The sequence below is a fragment of the Lytechinus variegatus genome, chromosome 8 (assembly GCF_018143015.1).
Source record: "Lytechinus variegatus isolate NC3 chromosome 8, Lvar_3.0, whole genome shotgun sequence".
NCBI classification, from domain to species: Eukaryota; Metazoa; Echinodermata; class Echinoidea; order Temnopleuroida; family Toxopneustidae; genus Lytechinus; species Lytechinus variegatus.
In genome coordinates, this window is record NC_054747.1 from 24881960 (window position 1) to 24904721 (window position 22762).

Sequence of the window (22762 nt, forward strand, 5' to 3'; positions counted from 1 at the left end):
ATCAACTTTTATTCTTTTGTATTTTATAACATGAAGTGATATTCAAATTTTCTCCTCCAGGAATGAAAAAAAAAATGGTTTGACACCTTAATATGTTAAAGATAATCATTGCTGCAACATATTTTATTCAAAAGGAGATATATCATACACACATGTTTGAAAATATTAAATAACATCATTTCATGTAATAGCATAAGAAAAGGAAAGTGGGGCATTATATCATCAGCCCACCTAATGAATATTCATGACGGTGTGTACATAACTGTTTTCCATTTGTTATTTGAAAATTTCAATGTTTTCATTGATGGATTTTATTCAATTAGTTTCAGTCTATGGTACCTGTTTAAATATTCTCAGACATTCAGGTCAAAAGTAGGAGAACTACTCAAAAGAGCACAATGTAAATGGCATCACTCACATCCAGTGTTAAATAGATATTTTTAAATAAATAATAAACACAAAGGGTTGAATAAATAAATGATCTGGAACCATTGACTTATGGGAGTGAATTGCCACTAGAATTCGGTGAGAAGGCACTCTGTCCATCAACAATTTTATCCATATTATTGGTCACCATAGCAACGATTCTACCAAGTTTATGAGACAGCTGACCCAGTGTTTCAACAAGGTCTACCATTGGTAGCTTGCGCAGTTCACCATTTTCGTTGTCCAATGATAGGGCTTGATCTATCGAAGTGTGCCTGTGGCCGTCTCTTATGGGAAAGCCCATTGGCTCATTTGGATGGGTCGAGCTGACTGCTGTACCTCTCAGGACAGGACTGCTCATGATTGAACGAACGATGTCAGATGACGGTGATGACCCACCACGCCCATCTGAGCTCATCCCTGAATCACTTTCTCTTCTTGACAGCAACGGCATGGACTGGACACGCCTCACCAACTCTACTTGGTAACATCTAAGAGAATTAAAAACAAATAGCACATTTATTCAATACTGCCAAAAAGAATTTGAAATTACATTCCGCAAGCAAGAGGAAAAGCTTGATAAACTTAAAGGAAATCTTTTTCGAAACTGCACCACATGCCCATCTGAAGTTCTCATTATTAAGAGATCCACTTAATTTCATGTCATACTTATCATTACCTTTTGAAGATAAGCTTTAATCTTTTTATCTAAACATTCTCTTGTGTTCCCCCTCCCTTAAGTGTACAAGAAACAATGTTTGATGGTGACTCTTCTCGTAATTTCTTTAGATACCTAACAATTAACAAAAACATACAAGGAATAAAAAGGGGATTTGTTTCCTTTTAAAGCACAGAACAATGGATGCCGGTCACATGCTGAAACTTGTGCAAAATCAAGGAAGGTTTATTGTTATAACTCTTATTTACCCATGGTAGGCACTTTCAGCTGTTCTTTCAGCGGCCCTGTATTATATCTTATTACTATCCTTCTCCATTCTCATATGTCAAGCGCCTGACAAGAAGGCAGAAGGTCCCATTTTTAAAAAGTCTTTGGTATGACTGAGCCAAAATTAGCTAACCAACATAAACAGCCCAGCGACAATATTCCAGTTTTGAAGATCATTTTGTACAAAATTATGGACAGAGTGTGCTCAGCCCATCAATAACTAACATGTGACCAGCCCCCTCAAAACCAAGTTGCCAGGGAAGGATTTTCTGTAAATAGTCAAAGTAGTCTCCAAAAAGCAAAAAAGAAAAAAATAATTGTCTGAAAGAGTAATGCTCCTTCATACTGTTAACATTTCAATTCATAAAGTTGAATCGAAAAACAAGATAGAAGAGTTTATTTCATACAAAATTTTGCAGGCTGCTTTAAAGGACAAGTCCACCCCAACAAAAACTTGATTTGAATGAAAAGAGAAAAATTCCAAGAGCATAACACTGAAAATTTCATCAAAATTGGATATAAAATAAGAAAGTTATGACATTTTAAAGTTTTGCTTCATTTCACAAAACAGTTATATGAACAAGCCAGTTACATCCAAATGAGAGAGTCGATGATGTCACTCACTCACTATTTCTTTTGTTTTTTATTGTTTGAAATATGAAATATTTTGATTTTCTTGTCATTGTCATGTGAAATGAAGTTCCATTCCTCCCTGAACACGTGGAATTCCATTACTTTAACATTTTGTGCTTCAGGCAAGGAGGTCCTAATCATCAAATTCGTAAAAATTGAAATATTGTATAATTCAAACAATAAAAAACATAAGAAATAGTGAGTGAGTGACATCATCGACTCTCTCATTTGGATGTAACTGGCTCGTTCATATAATTATTTTGTTGAAAATAAGTGAAACTTTGATATGTCATAACTTTCTTATTTTACATCCGATTTTGATGAAATCTTCAGCATTGTGCTTGTCTGATTTTTCTCTATTGATTCAAATCAACATTTTTCTGAGGTGGACTTGACCTTTAAGTTTCACTCAGATTGCTTAGAGCGCATAGTGAACCTAAACTTCAAATGCTGTTTTTTCTCCTTATTCTTGGAAACACTTACTGAACTTCTTCTGCATTCGATAAAGTACTTGTGTTGGTGGTTGTAGATTAGTTCTGACATGCTATGGATCATTTGAAAGCCTAGGATGTGTTTTCTTAAAACTCAATAAAATTCTCAAAATTCATTTTGGGTGACTCATTGTTGGCTTTGTAATGGCTTGTCACACATTGCTCCTCCACAAAGGAATTCAATCTAGTACCTCATATTATCGTAGAGCTGCCTCATCCGATGACACAGTTTGCTGGTATCTGTTACCATGGAGACCATCTGCTGGTAGACCTTCTTATCTTCCATCAGACATCCCTCTACTACACTCCTAAGTTCTTTCTCCTGCAGGACCTGTGCCTCAAGTTGTTCCTTCTTCATGCTGTCCTGCAACAGTAAGAAAAAGTAAAGGTCGAGTATAGTATGACTTGTGTTTATCTTTATCTACACACAAAACTCTTCATGGGAAGGGCCAAGTTCTTGAGATGATCAGGAAGAAAATTTGGATGGCAAAAAATATATACATAAAAAAACTATGGGGTTGTGGAGGTAAGTTTTACCAAAATATGCTTACTTTATTTGCATAAATGAATTATGCTCAAACGTATGCATGAAATGAATCGAACCCTAAACTGCTATTTTGGGATTAAAGGACATTGTGTGGCAGTCCTGTTGTGGGATTTTGATCAAATGTACATGAAAAAAAGTGTTCATGCTGTCCTTGAGAGGGTTGTGATGTGTCAGGTGCTGCCAGTGCTTCAGATGATGTGGTGATCCTGTGGTGGTATTGTTTGTGCACTATATACAGCATACCCTCATACTAGCTCTCACCCTCACCCACATCATAAACCTCACATCAGCTCTAACTCTCACCCACATCATAAACCTCACACTAGCTCTCACCCATATTAAGCTAGCTCTAACCCTTGCCCTTATAAACCTCACACTAGCTCTAACCCTCATCCACATCATAAGCCACTCACTAGCTCTCAACCTTCACCCATATCATAAACCTCACACTAGCTCTAACCCTCACCCACATCATAAACCTCACACTAGCTCTCACCCACATCATAAACCTCACACTAGCTCTAACCCTCACCCACATCATAAACCTCACACTAGCTCTCGCCCTCACCCACATCATAAACCTCACACTAGCTCTAACCCTCACCCACATCATAAACCTCACATCAGCTCTAACTCTCACCCACATCATAAACCTCACACTAGCTCTCACCCATATTAAGCTAGCTCTAACCCTTGCCCTTATAAACCTCACACTAGCTCTAACCCTCATCCACATCATAAGCCACACACTAGCTCTAACCCTCACCCTCATAAACCTCACACTAGCTCTAACCCTCACCCACATCATAAACCTCACATAAGCTCTAAGCCTCACCCTCATATCATAAACCTCACACTAGCTCTAACCCTCACCCTCATATCATAAATGCCAAAATAGCTTTAACCCTCAGGCATAAACCACACACTAGCTCTAACCCTCACCCATATAAACCTCAGACTAGCTCTAACCCTCACTTGCATCATAAATCTCACACTAGCTCTCACCCTCACTCACATCATAAATCTCACACTAGCTCTAACCATCACCATCATAAACCTCACACTAGCTCTAACCCAACACCCACATCATAAACCTCACATAAGCTCTAAGCCTCACCCTCATATCATAAACCTCACACTAGCTCTAACCCTCACCCTCATATCATAAATGCCAAAATAGCTTTAACCCTCAGGCATAAACCACACACTAGCTCTAACCCTCACCCATATAAACCTCACACTAGCTCTAAGCCTCACTTGCATCATAAATCTCACACTAGCTCTCGCCCTCACCCACATCATAAACCTCACACTAGCTCTAACCCTCACCCACATCATAAACCTCACACTAGCTCTAACCCTCACCTCATCATAAACCTCACACTAGCTCTCAACCTTCACCCACATCATAAACCTCACACTAGCTTTAACCCTCACCCACATCATAAACCTCACACAAGCTCTCACCCTCATTCATATCATAAACCTCACACTAGCTCTAACCCTCACCCATATAAACCTCACACTAGCTCTAACCCTCACTTGCATCATAAACCTCACACTAGCTCTCACCCTCATCATAAACCTCACACTAGCTCTAACCCTCACCCAAATCATAAACCTCACACTAGCTCTAACCCTCACCCACTTCACACTAGCTCTAACCCTCACCCTCATCATAAACCTCCTCACCCTAGCTCTCACCCTCACCCACATCATAAACCTCACACTAGCTCTAAACCTCACCCACATCATAAACCTCACACTAGCTCTGGCCCTCACCCACATCATAAACCTCACACTAGCTCTCAACCTCATCCACATCATAAACCCCACACTAGCTCTAACCCTCACCCTCACCATAAACCTCACACTAGCTCTAACCCTCACCCACATCATAAACCTCACACTAGCTCTGGCCCTCACCCATATCATCAGACTCACACTAGCTCTAACCCTCACCCACATCATCAACCTCATATCAGCTCTAAACCACATCTTTATTATGAACATCACACTTGCTCTCACCTATATCATTATCCTCACACTAGGTTTCACCCTCACCCAAATCATAAACCTCACACTAGCTCTCAACCTCATCCACATCATAAACCCCACACTAGCTCTAACCCTCGCCCACATCATAACCCTCACCCAAATCATAAACCTCACACCAGCTCTCAACCTCATCCACATCATAAGTCTCATACCAGCTCTCACCATCACCATCACCATACTACAAACTTCAACCACATCACGAACCTCACACTAGCTCACTGACACTATAAACCCCACATTAGTTTGCATCCTCTAAGTGCTAGCCTCAAACTAACTCTAACTCTTATTCTCATCATAACCCTCACTCTAGCTCTCATCTCACCCACATAAAACCTCACATCAGCTCTAACCCTTACATCATAAACCTCACTCTGGTTACATCCCATACCCACATCATAAGCCACACACCAGCGCTCACTCTTGCCCACATCATAAGTTTAACACCAGCTCTTATTGTCACCGTAATCTCTCATCTTCACCCACATCAACAACCTCATACTAGCTCACACCCTCAATAACATTACAAACCCGACACTAGCTCATACCCTCCAATTGTTAACCTGAAACTAACTCTAACCCTCACACTCATCAAAAGCCTCATACCTGGGCTGTCTCACAAAGAGTTACAAGTGATTTATTCAATCAATCATAACTCTATGGAAATCCATCAATGTCATAATTTTTTTCTTCAGAAATGTGCAAAATGTCCTTTGTAAACAAAGGAGAACACACCATATTGCCAAGAAATTAATGAATTTATGGATATACCTTCATATCGAGAACTTTTTTTGAACATGCATTTTATATGTTGACTTTGCTGGCTTTCCATTGTTGCGATTGATTGGATCAATCACAACTCTTTGTAAGACGGGCCCCAGGTTTAACCCACACCCACAGCATACACTTCACACCAGCTCACACTAGCTCTAACCATTACCCTCATCATTAACATCATATTGGCTGACCCGCAACTACAACAGATATTCCCACTCTAGCTCTTCCCCTCAACCAGTAATATATCATCCACCAGTTTGAAACCCACAACATCATCTCGGAACTCACCTCAGGTCTAGCCCATCATCACCATACACCACAAACCAGCTCTACCCCTGAGTAAACATCACCTTAATAATTCACAATCACATAATTTAGTAGCATGTACCTCTGAGAGCTGTATCGCCATTTCTTGCATAGCTGTTTCCACCCTATCTGCATACACCTGCTCCAGTGTATTACTGAATGGCACTGCCTGGCTGTGCCACCTAGCTATAGCATTGGTCAACTTACGTCTTGGTCCCATTAACCTTGAAAAGAAAACATGAAAAACTGAATTATGATTTAAGGATAGGACCTCTATTAATACATTAAGCTTTGTTGGCAAGCAGAGCTACATGATGGTTTAGGCATTCAAGCATCTCGATCATCCAGGCATTTCAAAAAAAAAAATTATCAGATTTCAGACAGGATTGTTGATTTGTTAACCCTAAATCTCCCGGGGTATTTTGATTCTTGGCATTATGGCCCCCCTTAAGATCTCGGCCGCCGATCGCGCGAGCGACGCAAAAATTTGCACGCTGGTAGTGTGCGATGTAATCTACAAGGCTGTATGGTAAAATTTCCCAAAATAATGAGATTTTATTTTATATGAATTAATTATGCTAATTTATGCATAAATCATACTTTTTGCTCTAATTCACTAAATAAAGCTCCTAGAATGCTAATTTTTGGTAAAAATTTTCTTTGTAGCATTCTTAACAATCGTAATTCAAAAAAACTTTGGTTTGGAAATAAATTTCTTATGTATTTTATTGTTTTATGAATTTCTTATGTATTTCTATGTTTTTTTACTTTTTGTTTTTTATTGTTTTTTCAATGGAAATTGTTCCAGACATAATTCTGATCATAAACAAGGCAAAATTAATTAAGTTTAATCAGTAAAAGTAGAAATAATGATACATTTATGAATTTTGGCTAAATACGCAATTTGCATTGGATTTGTACATGAAATCACGTTTATGAGCAATTTTGGGTCTGACATGCACTTGCATAATGTTGCGTAATGTCGTAACCGCCTACCCGGGCTTCACAACTTTGGTCTCAAAATTTGCGCGAGACTTGAATGTAAAAAGTCAGTGAGCTGCGAGGTGAAAAAATTTCGCGCAGCAGATATATCGCGAAAATTGTTGAGGGGGGGGGCCATTATGGCCCCCCCCCCCGGGAGAATTAGGGTTAATGGGCTTTTTTTTTATTGCTGAGATTTATCTTCAGAATGTGGCTTATAATTAATTATAATTTTAGAAGTGACAGCAGATATCTACTTATGAGAGCCATGACCTCGCAACCATCACTTTTCTTAGTTTCTTAATGTATGGTGCCAAAAGATACATTAGACTTGAAGGAAAAACAGTGTTTCATGGCATAGGGTGGTTGTCTGACAATTGCATCTGTCATGCAGGCATGCAAGGTCATTGGTTAAGTTCTAACTCTAAATACCTATAAAAAGAAATCAATGAAAATGGGAACGGAAGAAATCGTGCATTATCATCACTTACTTTATTCCTACTTCTTTGAGATCACAATCAGTCAGTGTCAAAAAAACTCTCAAATCAATCTCCTGCTCCTCAAAGATGTGGAGATATTTGATGAGACCGAGGCTTTCAAGCAGCTCTCGAAGATCATTGAAAGGATACCTGGCCTTCGGAGGATCGACCTCATCAGCCTGATCCTTCGGGCTTGGATCGCTTCCCTGCAGCGGATGGACTGTTGAGGTGTAACCAATGGCTGGCGGTGGGTTGAACGTTGTAGGCTGATGTGGGGTAGGGTGATGAGGACCATGGTCACTCGGGTAAATCTGGAGATTGGCACCAAGATTCCATCCAACATGGAGCTGTTGGTGGGACTGATGTTGCTGGAGTTGGTTCACATACTCTTCAGTCCGTCCCTGCTGAGTTTGTGTCAGTCCAATCTTACTGATCCCTGCCACAAGGTCATTAGGATCCACTCCTTGGTGAGTCCGAGGATTTTTTCCGTCCATCAAGTCACTGCGGCTTAGACTGCTGTCTTCGTTACTTGACAGGCTGGCATCACAGCTCACACCAAGGGCACCTGCAAGACCACCACCTGAACTGCTACTGCAGCTTGAATTGCTACTTCGTATCGTGAGGGCGCCAGACACACAGAAGGCAGTATCTTCACCTTCCCCTCCATCTTCCCTCAGCTCAGCTGTATAAAGGTAAGACGGAAGGCAGTGAGGCATTAAAAAAATCTTTTTAAGAAAACTATTCTCATCAATCATCACAATTTCTACCCTTACTTTTATGTCTGACTCTGGCAAAAATGCTGCTAAAAAGCCTTGGTTCTTAACCTTTTCCATGTGCACTACTCCTAACTCCACTATTCCTCTCTATTCAAACAAATTCTACAGACTGTTATGCACAGTATTCTTCTTTGTCTTCCCTTCTCCTTTCCTAAAATTCCATTCATTATCAAGTAAGATTCCCAAAGTCTCCATCACATTTCTAACATATAGGTATCATTGTCCATTATACCAGCTCTATATCATTTAAAAGATCAAATGCTCTACGCCAGATTGTAACCCATTTAACTCACAATGATCTTTGCTGTGAAGATCCGGTGGTTTGGCTTTCTTCTCTCCCAACATCTTTGCAAACGCTTCTGGTCCATCGAGAATGCTGGGACCTTTGGCCTTTGAACCTCGACCTTTCAAATGGTGATGATGATGATGGTGTTGTTGAAAAGAAGGTCTGGAAGATGGCATCTGGAAGTTCTCATCAGATGAACTCAGATCCAAATCATCCCCAAGCCCTAGATAAACAAGCATTTAAAATATACATGAACAATTTAATCAAATAGTTATTCTGCATACAAGCATTGGCAAGCAGTCAGTCATCCAGGTTTTTAATTTGGTGTAGTCCCACTCTATGGGGTGGATGGAATCATCTTGCACTCAGAGACCACCCCTCACCCCTCCATCCCCTTAAACTCTATAAACCTGACCCTCCTATACTCTTCCATCACTTGCTTCTTCCAGGTCTCCTTCGGCCGCCCCTCTGAACAGCCACCTGAACTTGAGCACCCTTCTCAAAACATGATCCGCCTCCTCAATACATGACAATAATGATCCATCTTTTCCAAAACCATCATCTCCATCAAAACCCCAGAGTTCTTTCTTTTAATCAGCTTTACACCACATATCACCATCAACATTGCTCCTCAGTCCTCAAATCCCCATCACTCAAAAAACTCCTACAAACTTATCCTTTCAAAACCTCTTTCCCATATTACTCTCTGCATTCCATAGACTTCCTGCGATGCCAACTAACCTGGAGCTGATCGAACACTAGAGGGCGACATACTCCTGTTATCAATCAAGCTCACAATCTTCATATGGCCATTCAAGAGGGCAAGAGATCGTGCTGTATCACCCCTTTGATTCTTCAAATCAATATCAACACCTTTCTGTAATGATAAATAAGATGGAAAGAAAGAGCAAGAATAAGTACTAGTGGCTTGAATCAATCCAAGCCCGTCAGAGGCCATAGCCATGGATGCCACACTGACTGGCCTACAAAAATGCCCATTCCTTTGGCCTAAGAAAGGTTTTTCCATTTCCTTTCTTTCCATATGGATCAGTGAGTCTTTGAGGAAATTATGGCTGAACAGAATTTAATACAATAGCATTAAGTCCAAAAATGCATCAGGCATTTATGCAATTACATGCACTGCAGGCCCATATGGGGAATAATGGTAAAAAAAATGTTCATTGAAGTACCATGCTGCGAAACATGGAACACGTTGGGAGGGCAATTTAAAAATGAGTGCAATCCTTCCCCCTCTCCCCATTCACCATCAATTTCCTTTATCAATGGGGGCTTGTAAAAAAAAATCTATTATCATAGTATGGTAAATATGGTTAAATAATCACCTACACTGTATGGTTTAATCATGTTCACGATAAAAAAAAAAACATACTTGTTTTTGTAGTCATCCCTCTTCCGAATACCTCATCCTTGTCGAGACAAATGATGTAACTTCTGAAGGTTTCCATGGTGAAGAATAGTGAAGTAGGTTTCACGGTACACCATGTATCTCCCTTGGGCAACCACCCAATCTCGACGTTTCGACACGTGTGTACTTGTCGTCAGGAGAAAAAAATAAACGTCAAGATTGGGTGGTCCTTTTCAGGACCAACACTTGCCCAAGAAAGATACATGGTGTACCGTGAAACCTTCTACACTATACCTCATCATCGTGCTATTAATTATGAATGCCATTACCTGCCGTTTGTAACTTACTGCAAAAATTACTGAACCATTCAATTGTTTTTTCTACGATAAATATGATTGCCTAAACTGATCTGATATGATTACTACAATTTCTACACAATTAAGACAACCATCTCAATTATGGCATGAATCGTGACACTCACAACTAGGTATTAAGAGAGAAACTCAAACTCTTTGTCTTGCTGAGTTAGAAAAATCAGTACCAATAAACTTTTCAAAATAAAAATATCAAAGAAAAACATTTAATTCATCAAAATTCTACTAAAAATGCCTACAGATTATAAAACAGCGGACTTCATATGTCATTGGTTTTATACTTACTGTTCCAAGTAAAAAATTGACAATAATTTCATGGCCCTCAGCAGCAGCCATCATCAGAGGTGTGATCCCTAACGAAGGTTCCCTGAAAAAAAAATCAAAGTGCAAGTTCTACCATCAAAAATGCAAAATGATAACTGAAATAATGAATACCGGTAGATGTTATAGGCTTTAGGTGTGCAGGTCTCGAATTAATTCCTTTTTTTAATACACGAAAGGGAAGGGGGTGCTAGTCTTAGGAGGCATTCAAGGACACTAAAAAGAGCATAATGAACTTGATTGCCCATGGCACCGACCACCAACCACATGCAAAAGGGTCATGTTTTGGCCAAATTCTATAAATATTTGGGAAGGCAGGCATCAGAGGCCATGGCATTGGAATTTATCGCTTTGAATTAATTAGAGCCCTGGGTGCATTAATCAATTTTTTTTTTAATCTAAAGCAAAACTATACTCCGGGGCAACTCTACACTCGACATATTTTCCCCAAAATAAATGTAACCCATAACCTAAATAATGTGAATGTGTTGAGCCTCAGATACAGCCAAATAATAGGACTCACACTCAGAAGCAAGCAAATAAAAGCCAGTATGGGTTTGAAAAATGCAAATTAATGAAAACTGAGCATGGTAAGAAAAGCAACACTGGTTGAATCAACATCTTGATACTACATGTAATAGAAGCTACAACTGAGAATGGTACATGTATATATGGATAAGCAAAAATGATGGAATAGCAATCTACACTTTCTTTTCTGTGTGTGTATGTGTGTGCTAAATGTTACTCCTATTTCATCATAACCCTGAAAAGTGTGGAATGCAGTGTGTGCATGCCGAAATATACAAATCTCCTCCCCCTCCAAAAAAAAAGGAAAAAAATGCATAAACAATAGTCTTACAGGTAGTACCAATGCATACATGATCTAAATTGTTGTAGCTGAGGTTGATGTTATTGATACCAGAGCTTCAACAAGCTTGTATCCTATGCAGCAATTGCTACATATTGATGATTCAAGAACTGGTATATATGGACCTTTTTTTTTTCTTTTTTTACTTTGCTTTGCTTTAAATGATTAATCTATTATTATAAAGAAAAAGACAAAAAAAAAATGTTCCATATATACCTGGGAGCTGTTTCATAAGGCTGTTCATAAGTGAAGAGCGACTTCAAGAACGACTGGTGATCCTTTCTTGTGGTAATGATATTCACCATTAATGTTCATTGGTGATTATTCAGTGCATAAGAAAGGTCACCAGTCGTTTTTAAATTAAACAGCTTTATAAAACGGCTACCAGTTCTTGAAAATGATGATTTCCTGGCTTCCACACAGTTATAAATGTGTAGAAAATAACAAAGTGGCAATATTTATCTTTTGTTTGACTTTCAAAACACACCTAGCATTGGGCTGTGCGCCATTTTCAAGCAGAAACTGAACCATACTCTGATGGCCATTGTAGGTGGCATAAAATAGAGCGGTCCAGCCTCGGTGATCAACAATTTCAAGCTCCGCCCCTTCCTGTGTCATGCAAAATGAAATGAGGAAATGTGCCACCAAAAACCAAAACAAATCAAATCAATAGCCACAGTGATTGGGTGAAGGCGAGAGGCAATACATGTAGCTTCATAAGGGTCATTCTCAGAAAAATGTCACAATTCTTTGTCCTCGACTCCTCTTGAATTTTAAATGATTTGGGTTAGATGGCTTTTTAACCATGGATGAATATCACTTGCACCATGCACATACTTGGTGCCAGTGATGCTTTAGCATGAAAATGTTAACAAAAATGTTAACTAACCTCCACAACAAACTCATCAAATTCCATCTACATATTGCATCGTTTCTTTATACATGTATTTTGTTTAAGCAATGACAGTGAAGGATGACCATTATGACACATTCATGTATTATGCTTGGTGACCAGAGATTCTTTGGCTTGAAAAGTACAATTTTTTTAACATCTATAACATTGATATCCATTAAACACAAATTTTAATCTGCGTCACATACATGTATATTTGGATCTAGGAATCGCTGGTTATCGCACATGGATGCAGTGTGCAGATCTGTGTTCATTCTTGTAGGAACCGAGTGGGGCCATGGCCCGAAAGATGGAGTCATAAATGGTTTTCATGAATTTTGACCTGTTCTTGAGAGTGACCCATGGGTGAATACATGCAGAAAGGTATTGTGAAGAATATAAGAAATGGAGATACAGAAGAAATTAGTGACATACTTGCAAAGTAACAAGGTAATTTGAAAAAGACAAGAATGGGATTCAAATACAAAAAGCAAAGAAATTATATCAAGCTCATACATGTAGCTAATAATAAAAATACCAATAACAGAAATAACTGCAACCATATGAGTGGAAAGAAATATGAGCATAGAGCAAACTTGAAATTACCCCTAAAGCAATTCATAAATTAACACAATAATGAATAAAACACCATAGAACATAACAGGAACAACACAGCAAATAATATGAAATACCAAATATTTGACCCCGTCATTGCAATTTGTGATTATTCACAAAATGGAAAGATTATTCAAAATAATTGAAGCATATATGCATGGCATGCATTTCATTCAAAAGTCTAGTAACCAATAAGAAATTTCCTTTCGAATTTGCCATTAACAGACCATACCTGAAGCAAGAAGTAGGCAACGCTTTCGTTTCCACAGCTAGCTGCCATCATTAGGGCCGTTGACCCCTTGTCTGACCTCAAATCGACCTTTGCCTTGGCATCCAGGAGGAGGTTGACAATGGTGTCGTGACCGATGTAGCAGGCGTACATGAGGGCGGTCCAGCTACCCTTGTTCTTTTTGTTGATGTCCACATCACTACTGTAGAAATTTTGAACAGACATAACGGAGTAACGAATCCTACAACGCAGCAAGCGCATTGAAAATGCAAGTCAAATCACAATGGAGCTTTGTCTCCAGGGTCGGAGAATCGGAACAGCAGTTTTGTCCAACGTTTCAAAGCTGACAAAAAATAAGAAATATATGTCCAGTCACAGATGAAACTGCTGTTTTGCTTTGAACATTGATCCTCTTAAAGGTCTTCATTTTCACGAAGGGCATTTGACAATAGATTCTTTTATGTTCCTGAAAGCGTCTGTGTAGTAGTTGCAAAAACTCTGTTATTAACAGAGATGCCCATTTCACAGTCTGTTGTCACTACAGAGAATAATTTTCCTGGTATCACATCGCAATTTGCTCCACATTTTTTTCAAGACTGCTACACATAAAGTCTTTTGTATAGCATATTTTTTACACAGGACTGTACATTGCTTAGTTGACTGATAGCTTAAAATTCTCTTATGACCAAAAATGCTATTCAAATTTGTAAAGCAAAATTGTTCCTTGCAATACAGACCTATCATAAATCTCTATCTGGTAAAGCAACATTAAATGAACTTTGTGAAAATCATTTAATGTAATACATGTAAGCTGAAAAACAAGAGCAAGCTTGTGAGAGAGTGCATGATTATAATTGATTGGAAAAAGGCTTGACATCATGCTTGAATTGCTTCCTTTTTTGCTAAATTGGCAAATTACAGTTTCTTGAGTGGTCATTTGATTGGATTCTTTATGAACTCATTTTGAAATTGTTCAGCTGGCATTCATACATATTTAGACTTTAATAGAGTCTGCTTGTGACCATGAACACATTCACACTTTTTCTCACTGGTTAGGTGTGAAAGGACCGACTGAAATTTGAAAATTGTTTAATTCATGAGTCTGGATATCAGGAGGGTTAGTGCAACTACAATCCTAGACAGATCAATTACCTTGCAATGTAAGCATGCACGCAGTCGTACTGCCCAATGGAAGCAGCTGTGTGCAAGTCTAAGGGGATGGGTTCAAACGCACTCTCACTGTCCAGAGCACTCCATCCTTTCCACATGGATAGACTCTTGTCCAGGAGTTCTGACTCACTAGCTTCATCACTGGCTTCATATGGGTATTCCATACTGCAAAAAATAATCAAAACAAATCAATATTTTATGCTTACGTGTTAATTTCACAATGCCTTACCAATAATATCTCATCTCATTCAAAAACATAAAAAAATTAAGCATTTGTCCCATAGAAAAAGAGAAAATCAGCCAAACATTGCCACCCTTATTTTGCCACACATGGAGATGTAACTGAGAACAAGGTTATATCATAACCTTGTTCATTGAATAAGTGCATATGACCCATCACCCAAGGTACTTGTCGGCGAGCTTGTTTACTCCTTTTGTCATAGCTTGGACACCTCATTGACAAGTTTAGTTTGAGCCATAATGCCTGACCCGAGGTCAAGATTCTATGGAGATGAGAAGGAGTTAGCAGGATCCGGAGGAAGGTGATGGAACAAATAAGGACAAATAAGTAGATCTAGATCTACATGTATTTTAAAAAAGTAATCACAAATTGATTAATTGAGAAATTATAACAATTACAGAATGGCTCCTATCATTGTTTGGCACTACATGTACATGTAGGACCTAAGTTAGACCCAGTCTTAGAAATGAGTTCTTTTTTTTATTCTTCTGTAGATCTACTAGTCTTTTGGGGATGAAAATCTGTAGCCTTGTGCCATTTTGGGCGATGAAAAAAAATCATTGTTTTAATCACAACTTGGCATGATTCAAGATCTGAGAAACTTGTAGACCAAAATCTTCAGTCTCGGTGTTTGGTCGTTCCGCTGAACTGTGTGGGCTCCACTCATTTAGACCTAAAACAAAAATAAAAATCTAGACAAAGCACTATACTAATATAGTAGGGAGACCACAAGATTTTTTTCTTTCTCATCAACCACTTCATTAGCACATTGGTCACATTTGCTCTACGGCGGCCGTATGGCGAGTCGAAAACATCCATTTTATTAATTTTAATTCAAACCATCTATATGTAGTTGGTACAAAAAAATGTTAAAATGGCTGTTTTCGACTCGCCGTACGGCCACCTTAGATGTGACCAAGGTGTAAACTGTCTGATTTTTTTTCAGATCTTGATGAAAATAGTGCAAAATAGAAACCTATCAGATTTCATAGTAAATGAATGAAATTCCACCAAATGCTCCCAATAGGCTCTGTAGTATAATTTGTCACAACACACACAGCTGAAACACACGACCACACACAGAGTGCAGATATTTTGTGTGCAGTTTTACATTGGGCTTTCTGGAGTAATGGGGGAAGGGTATTTTGAAATCAATTCTGACACTTGATCCTAAAGGAAAGGTGAAAAATGAGTATTTCCATTGATTTTACCAATATCAATACTAATAAAACACGCTAGTTGACAAAAATATGGTATGTTTATTTCACAAGATACAAAACTTTGAACTTCCTTAAATTTATGCCACATCAAAATTATGGAAGTAACCAAATGTAAAGTAGGCTATTTGGAGCATTTTATTCTCTTTAATTTGATACCAAAATCAGTAAATTCGATAAATTTTGATATGTCAGAACTGCATTGAACTTTGATTTTTCCTTCAAAACCATGACCATTTTTTGGCTGAGTGAATGCGGTGAAAAGGGCGAAAGTTTTTGCTCTGTGTGCAGTCACCCTAAATATAGATCTATCTAACTTTTGTTAAGACCGAATTGGGAAAAAATGATTACATGCGGGATCAAGCTCGCACAAACGTACTAGTACCAGCATCTGTGAATGGGGATGATAGTAAAATGTCAGAAATTGTTAAATACATGTAAGTCCCCACAAATGCTTAAACAATGGTTATTCCTGTCTAATAATATGGAGTAGGATACTTCCATCACTCAGAGATATTTGTATGAATTGAAAACATGATGTAGATCTAAACATCTAATCCTCACTTTTTACGTAGATACTGTAGGCCCTATCTTATTTAGGTGTAAAATTAAGATCTAGGCCTATCTTAGGAAAGAGTTCTATATGCACCCCCACCAAAAATAACAAAAGCGAGAAGCGCCGATACCATAAGGGGTATTTTAACAATTATCAGCCGATAGTTCGACTAGTCTTGACTCACAGAGACACAGACCCTTTACTGACTAAATTATGCCTATATGGACAATTACATGCACTAGATCCTGCTCGAAATTTGACGGAATAAAACCATATTTTGGTATGTATTTCCACTTCCCCATCATATATGTTCTACATTAGGGATAGAAAATTATTCTGAACCTTCTCCATGTTTTTTATTTTCAATTTTAGTGGGAGTGCAATGGAACTCTTACTTTAATTTTAAAATAATAAACAGTCATAACAGTACTGGAATATAGACTAGATTTAGAGCGAGTCTACTCATCACTCATCATCGACAAAAGTCATGAGCCAAATGAAAACTTTATTAGGTCAGCTAATTTTTCTTTTTTTTTGTGGGGGGGCATTATGATTTTGCCGCAAGCATGACAAGACAAGTCAAACAATGAAACATTCAAATATAAGTGTGTCAGTACAATTTTTATACAATATTCAATATACCCCAGCCAGGCATGAATGAACACTGTTCAACTCAATCATCACTCAGCATGCTCACGACTCGGTCTGCACTGTCACCAAGCAATGGTCACTATAATGTATGTCTCAGCTCATCCAGCAGCCGAGACCTAGACCAAAGCTTCGGTTTCTGTTATGGTGGTTGTTCAGCTGAACTCCGTTGGCTTCACTCACCAAATACAGTTATAGCGCGATCTGTACAGGGGACTCAATGGCCATGTTTATGTAGATCTACTTAAGATTGGATAAAACGGGGAAGTGAATTTGCGCGAGAGCCGAGGTAAGTCACTGTTTATGTTCCTTTTAACTTGATTTTTCTCCGGTTTTTGGCAATTAATGCCAAGAGGAATATGAATTTGCATTTTGGTCGCATTAATTTTCAAAATTTTTAGTCATTAATAATTCAAAGACAAAATTAAAAATTGAAGAGCCCCGACGGGGGGGATTTTTCATTGCAAGTCCCCTAAATCCTAATCAGTAGGGGCACACGGCCAATATGGGAGACTCTCTCCAATAAGGGAGACAATCTCCCATATTGGAAACTTGCTTTGCAAAAGAACAAGAAAGAACACCAACAAAAGTATGATTTTTCCACCCAAACTTTTGTCCCACCGAGGTCCGAAGCCCATTTGTTTTGTGTGTGGATGACAACAAAAAACCTTATAAAAACAAAAGTAGACGGTGAATTTTTAAAAAATTAAAGTAGACGGTGTCGGTGAAAAGGGGTAATATTTCATGAGGAATCTGCTTATGGGCAATTCCATGAGATGGGTGCCATGGGGTGAAAAAATAAATTCATAATTTGGAACTTGTCACCCACCTAATTTTGTTCAGTATACTTCTGGGCATACGGAACAGCGTTTTTTTTTCCAAAAATTCCATCAAGAATTGCAAATATTGAAATTTGAACTCAACTTACAACTCTACTGAGAAAAAACAGTAAAATTTACCTAAAGAATTAACTTGAATTAAAAAATAATTAAAGAATGGTCAGCAGTTGTTTAGTTGATTTTTAGAATGTATGGAGCATTAGTTTTGAGTTGCCAAAGACACAAAAGTGTCTTCCAATCCCATGAGGGGGTAAAAAGCATGCCACCCCATCGCTTAAACCAATGTAACGTGAGTAACGAAAAAATTGAAAAAGTTTGATATTTTAATATTCCCTTCCATTCAAAATGTGCCAGTGGAAATTTTCTTCATTCTCCTTGTACCTGATAAGAAAAATAAGGTAGGAGCTGTATACATGTCATGGAATTACAATGAATGAGGCCAAAAAAATGTAACGTGAGTAACAATGTAACGTGAGTAACGATGGTGTAACGTGAGTAACGACATAAAATTGTGATATTGATATGTTTTTCACAGGCTATGGTACAGTACCCTTTTACTGAATGACTAAGGGGTAAAAACAAAGAGTTTGGTCCATTAATGACCTTTAATGACCCTTTTGAAGTGGACTGGTCATTAATGTCATTAAAGAGAAATTTGCCAGTTGTGGTAAAGATCACAAAATTAGTTCAATCAGAATCAATTGAAATGACCAACAAAGTGTTTGTATATATTAAATAAATAAAAATAAATAAAAATGTTCCAAATGGCTCTTGAAGAAAATGTGTAATTGCTGAGAAATTAGCAAAATAAATTCCATCAAAAGTCAGGTATGTTTCCAAGCAATATTGATACACTGTCCCACATATGCTTTTCTGTGTTAGTGATCGTGAGTGTTGTCAGTTTTTAGCTAAGATTTCATGATTTCACAAAGATAAGTTTATGTTATTTATCTAGATCGATAATAATAGAATGACAATCAACCTTGATTCTAAAGACTTTCCCATGAAATAATTGTTTGCTGCAACTACATATATGTACATTCTTTTGTCATTAACATAGATAAACCGGATGTAGCTAACAATTGTTGCCCTTTCAAGTTTACTGTTCATTTTTAAGCCTTTCTCAGACTTTTCATCAATAAAGATGAATAAATTTGTATCTTTGCTTATAAGAGTCTGCATGATTTGCATATACATAGCCTAATGTTCAAATACCAACACTAAACTTTGGTGCATTGCTTTCATGTACTAGAAATAAGTTATTTCATAAATTATTAAGCTGGCTAATAATTACAGATGGATAAAGCATAAAAGATATTACACTTCATTTCATTTTAGTTTGTTAAAGGTGAAAATTTCTGTTTTCACAATTTGCATTTTTTTGAAGGGGGAAGGGATTATGATAATTTCTTAACCTTGTAATGCAATATTTAGATAGAATGTTTTGGTCAGAATTACTCTATTATCTGTTTAACACATAATTCTGCTCCCTTAATCTTTAAGCAAGCACATTAACTTTATCAGATAGGTTTGCTTGGTATTGCTTACAGTACAATTAATTCATTCATGGGATTTCATGAAAGAGAAACATAATAGAGTATATATGTATGTAAGTTCATGTGTGAGGTTGGATCAGATTGCACATAAATGTGGTGTGGAGTCTAGGGGAATATTTTTTAATACTCATTTTGCCAGTTGATATTTTGCTTCACGATTATTAAAATCTTCAAACGACTGACTAAATAAAATTCAAGTGTCTCCTGACTCAGTGATTCAGAGAAACTTGAAAGGAATTTCATTTTAGGAGAATAGAATTAAAGGATAATATTTTTCACTCCACATCACTTAAAAAATTCATGTATTTTCACTAAAATTGACATCGTACGTGTATGTGTGGTAATTGCTGATGATAAGTCATAAAATGGGCAATACAGTCATCCTTGAGAAAAGAGGTTAACAAAACTGTTCCATTTTATGCCTAAAATAATTCTTATAGTTAATTACATCTAAATATACACTTTCAAGCAAATATTCATGGTCAGGAGCATGGCAATGAGTTATGTTCAATATGTAACGTGAGTAACGTGTAACGTGAGTAACGCTAATTTTGGTAAATTTGTCAAAGATATGAAATGTTTCAAAATTTCTGAGCATCTACATTTGTGAACCTCTATGCCAGCTATAAAAATCATAAACCCACTAGTTGTTATTCCACTCAGTATGAGGACACTTTTTGAACAAAGTCATGTTCTTGATTTATGTGGTCCAAAAATGTAACGTAACAAGAATTTGCTTACCTATATTTTCTGGATAGAACAGTCAAACTAAATTATGATAATATACCAAGGTGTATTAAGTTATCATAAACCTTGTGCAAAAAAGAGAGATTGTCAAACCACACAGTAAGCAAAAAATGGCAATTACAATATGTTAAGGTGCCTAAATTGTGTAACGTGAGTAACGTGGAATTGCCCTTATCACATTTTTATTTGCCACCAAGGTAATCCTTTTTAAGCAAATGTAAACAAAGAAAATTGGTCTCCAAAACTGGAGACTGTCTCTGAAATTGGATACCAAAATTCTTTATGAAAGTCTCTTTTGGAATTGGAGATAATCTCTCTCATGCCGTCATGGGAGACAGTCTCCAATATTGGCCGTGCTCCTCTACTGGAGTCTGGAGTACTGCTAATGGTGGCTGCACGATACCGAGCCGTCTGTGTAAAAGGAGAAATTACAAAAAAAGAAAATGTTATTGTTAAAAAACTCCTCGAAACAGACGGCTGCCAGCTGGCTACAGAGAGTGAGAGAGTGAGAGACCCAGTCTGCCCTCAGTCAGATTGAGGCGCGCCGGCGCCGGCGCAGCCTCAACTAAGGGCGCATCGCCGCAGCTGTGTCAGTCATGATCGAGAATGGAACTGGGAGCATTTCATGTCTATTTTTCTTAGTCTTATCTTAAATCAATGAAAAATCAGTACCGGTATAAGCATTAAAATACCGTACAGCATTATCCGAAATTCAAAATGGTATCGTCAGTGATCCGCGTTTCCTCGCCCTCGAGTAGAAAAGTTTACTCCTTACCTCGGGTTTTACTCTAGTGCCGCCTTTTCTCATCACACGTCAGTACAGTAGTAACGTGACAATATTGCACACTCCGAGATCGATGCAGAGCGGGGCTCGCTCCGGCGCTAGCGCTCCCCGGGCGGCGCCAGCTCAGGTTGGCGCTTGCTTCCTTCCAGCTAGCTTCGCGCGATGTTTGCGGCGCTGCGACAGTGGCGTCAAACTGAACATAGAAATTGAAAATCAATCCATCACCTTCACAAATATGTACAGTAACCGCCAGATGTAAATAGAATTAAAAAAAATATATATCAAACAATCAAATGACTTTGGAAATTGAACCCAGTCGCAATGGGCCGCGAACAACACAAAACTACCTGATTTCAAAGTAGGCTTAAGATGAATAGATCATGAATTCTGATTGTTCAAATATTGCCACCGAAAAAATGAATATATGAAAAGTATCGTACAGCAACTTATTTAGAAAGAACGGAAAGAAAGAAAGAGAGAAAATAGAAAAGAGAAGGGGAACGGTGAGTAAAAGAAAAGGCCAAGGGAAAGCTATAATCGTAAAAAAAACTAAAACATGAAAAGGAAACGCAAGCAAAGTGGGAAAAGGAAGGAAAAGAGAACAAGCGAGAAAGAACAAATCATTCTGAAATAGGATAATAATAGTATGATTAGTATAAAAAAAAAAAAATTAAAAGATGACAAAATGCACGGGAACGAATAGGGAAAGAAATAGGCAAACAAACTGTAAATGGGAAAAAGAAGAAAAGGGAAAAGAAACAAAAAGGAAAAAAATAAAATCAAGAACGGGCTAGCAAGGATAAGTACGGGAAGAGAGATTTATCTGTCATATAATCAAAACTTCATTAGGGTAAATTTTTTTGGCTTGTTTCGCTCGCTGGCGACCTTTTACAAATTTACCAAGATTTTTTATGTTGTGCCCCCTCAAAATATTTGCTTTATTAGATCTGCGTCGAAGTAATGTGTTGTGCAAAAGCTATACCATGGACCTATCCATGCAGGGGATCAATTTATTCTTACTGGGGTGCTGAGCATGTCACAGCGCCCCCAGTCACAGATTATCCTCCGTGGATAGGTCCATGAATAATACCTGCCATTTCATTAAAAATAGCGGCCATCCTTTAAAATTGCTTGATATCGAAAGCTATAGGTTCCAGGAACTCCGCCCCCAAACCCCAGCCCTATATCAGCTGGCCTAAAGCCATTGCCCCAAAGAGTTCTACAACCAAAAATGAAGAACAAAAAAACAAGTGTAAGATATGATTACATTTTCTGAATATGTCAAAATCAGTCTCAAAGTAAGATTCTCACCCTCACGATTTTTTTTCGCGCTCGCTCTGCTCGCCCAGGAGAGTTGTACCCCCTTTTCCTCTATACTACTCAACATGCTACTGCTGAATAGAGCACCGACGCCCTAATGCAGTCGCATACAATCAGAGAAAACAAGCTTGTTCCGACGATACAGCTATTGTACAGACCAAGAATAATGATAAAAAAGAAAAGGCAAGAGAGAAGGACGAAACATTGTATCATTTTCTGAATATTAGGTAAAAATCTATATAGCAAAATTTTGCTCGCTTGCTTCGCTCGCTCGGACCGTTTTTTTCTCTCGATACACCATATCTGCATGGCCCTC

At 38.0% G+C, this 22762-nt stretch overlaps 1 protein-coding gene across 2 annotated transcripts; it reads right to left on the reverse strand.

The window, feature by feature from the left end:
- Positions 1 to 450: 450 nt before the first annotated feature.
- Positions 451 to 21328, reverse strand: LOC121420221 (ankyrin repeat and SAM domain-containing protein 3-like). Of its 2 annotated transcripts, none has more exons than XM_041614781.1 (11): positions 21118 to 21328; positions 14521 to 14703; positions 13372 to 13567; positions 12120 to 12241; positions 10729 to 10810; positions 9445 to 9580; positions 8711 to 8926; positions 7654 to 8323; positions 6264 to 6405; positions 2688 to 2860; positions 451 to 917 (listed from the first exon to the last, which is right to left on the reverse strand). In XM_041614781.1, the coding sequence occupies exons 2-11, from the start codon at positions 14700 to 14702 to the stop codon at positions 497 to 499; spliced, it is 2340 nt and encodes a 779-aa protein (XP_041470715.1). In that variant the 5' UTR covers position 14703; positions 21118 to 21328; the 3' UTR covers positions 451 to 496. The 2 variants fall into 2 exon arrangements, with proteins under 2 accessions (XP_041470715.1, XP_041470714.1); XM_041614780.1 differs by having other exon boundaries at positions 13372 to 13570; positions 21118 to 21327.
- Between the last annotated feature and the right edge of the window lie 1434 nt (positions 21329 to 22762).

Coding starts and splice junctions, on each gene's coding strand:
- LOC121420221 (XM_041614780.1), bottom strand. CDS start 14,702: ATGGAATACCCATATGAAGCCAGTGATGAAGCTAGTGAGTCAGAACTC. Junction 12,242..13,371: donor TTGCCTACTTCTTGCTTCAG/GTATGGTCTGTT, acceptor TGCATGACACAG/GAAGGGGCGGAGCTTGAAAT. Junction 8,324..8,710: donor TCTTCACAGCAAAGATCATT/GTGAGTTAAATG, acceptor ACCTTTATACAG/CTGAGCTGAGGGAAGATGGA.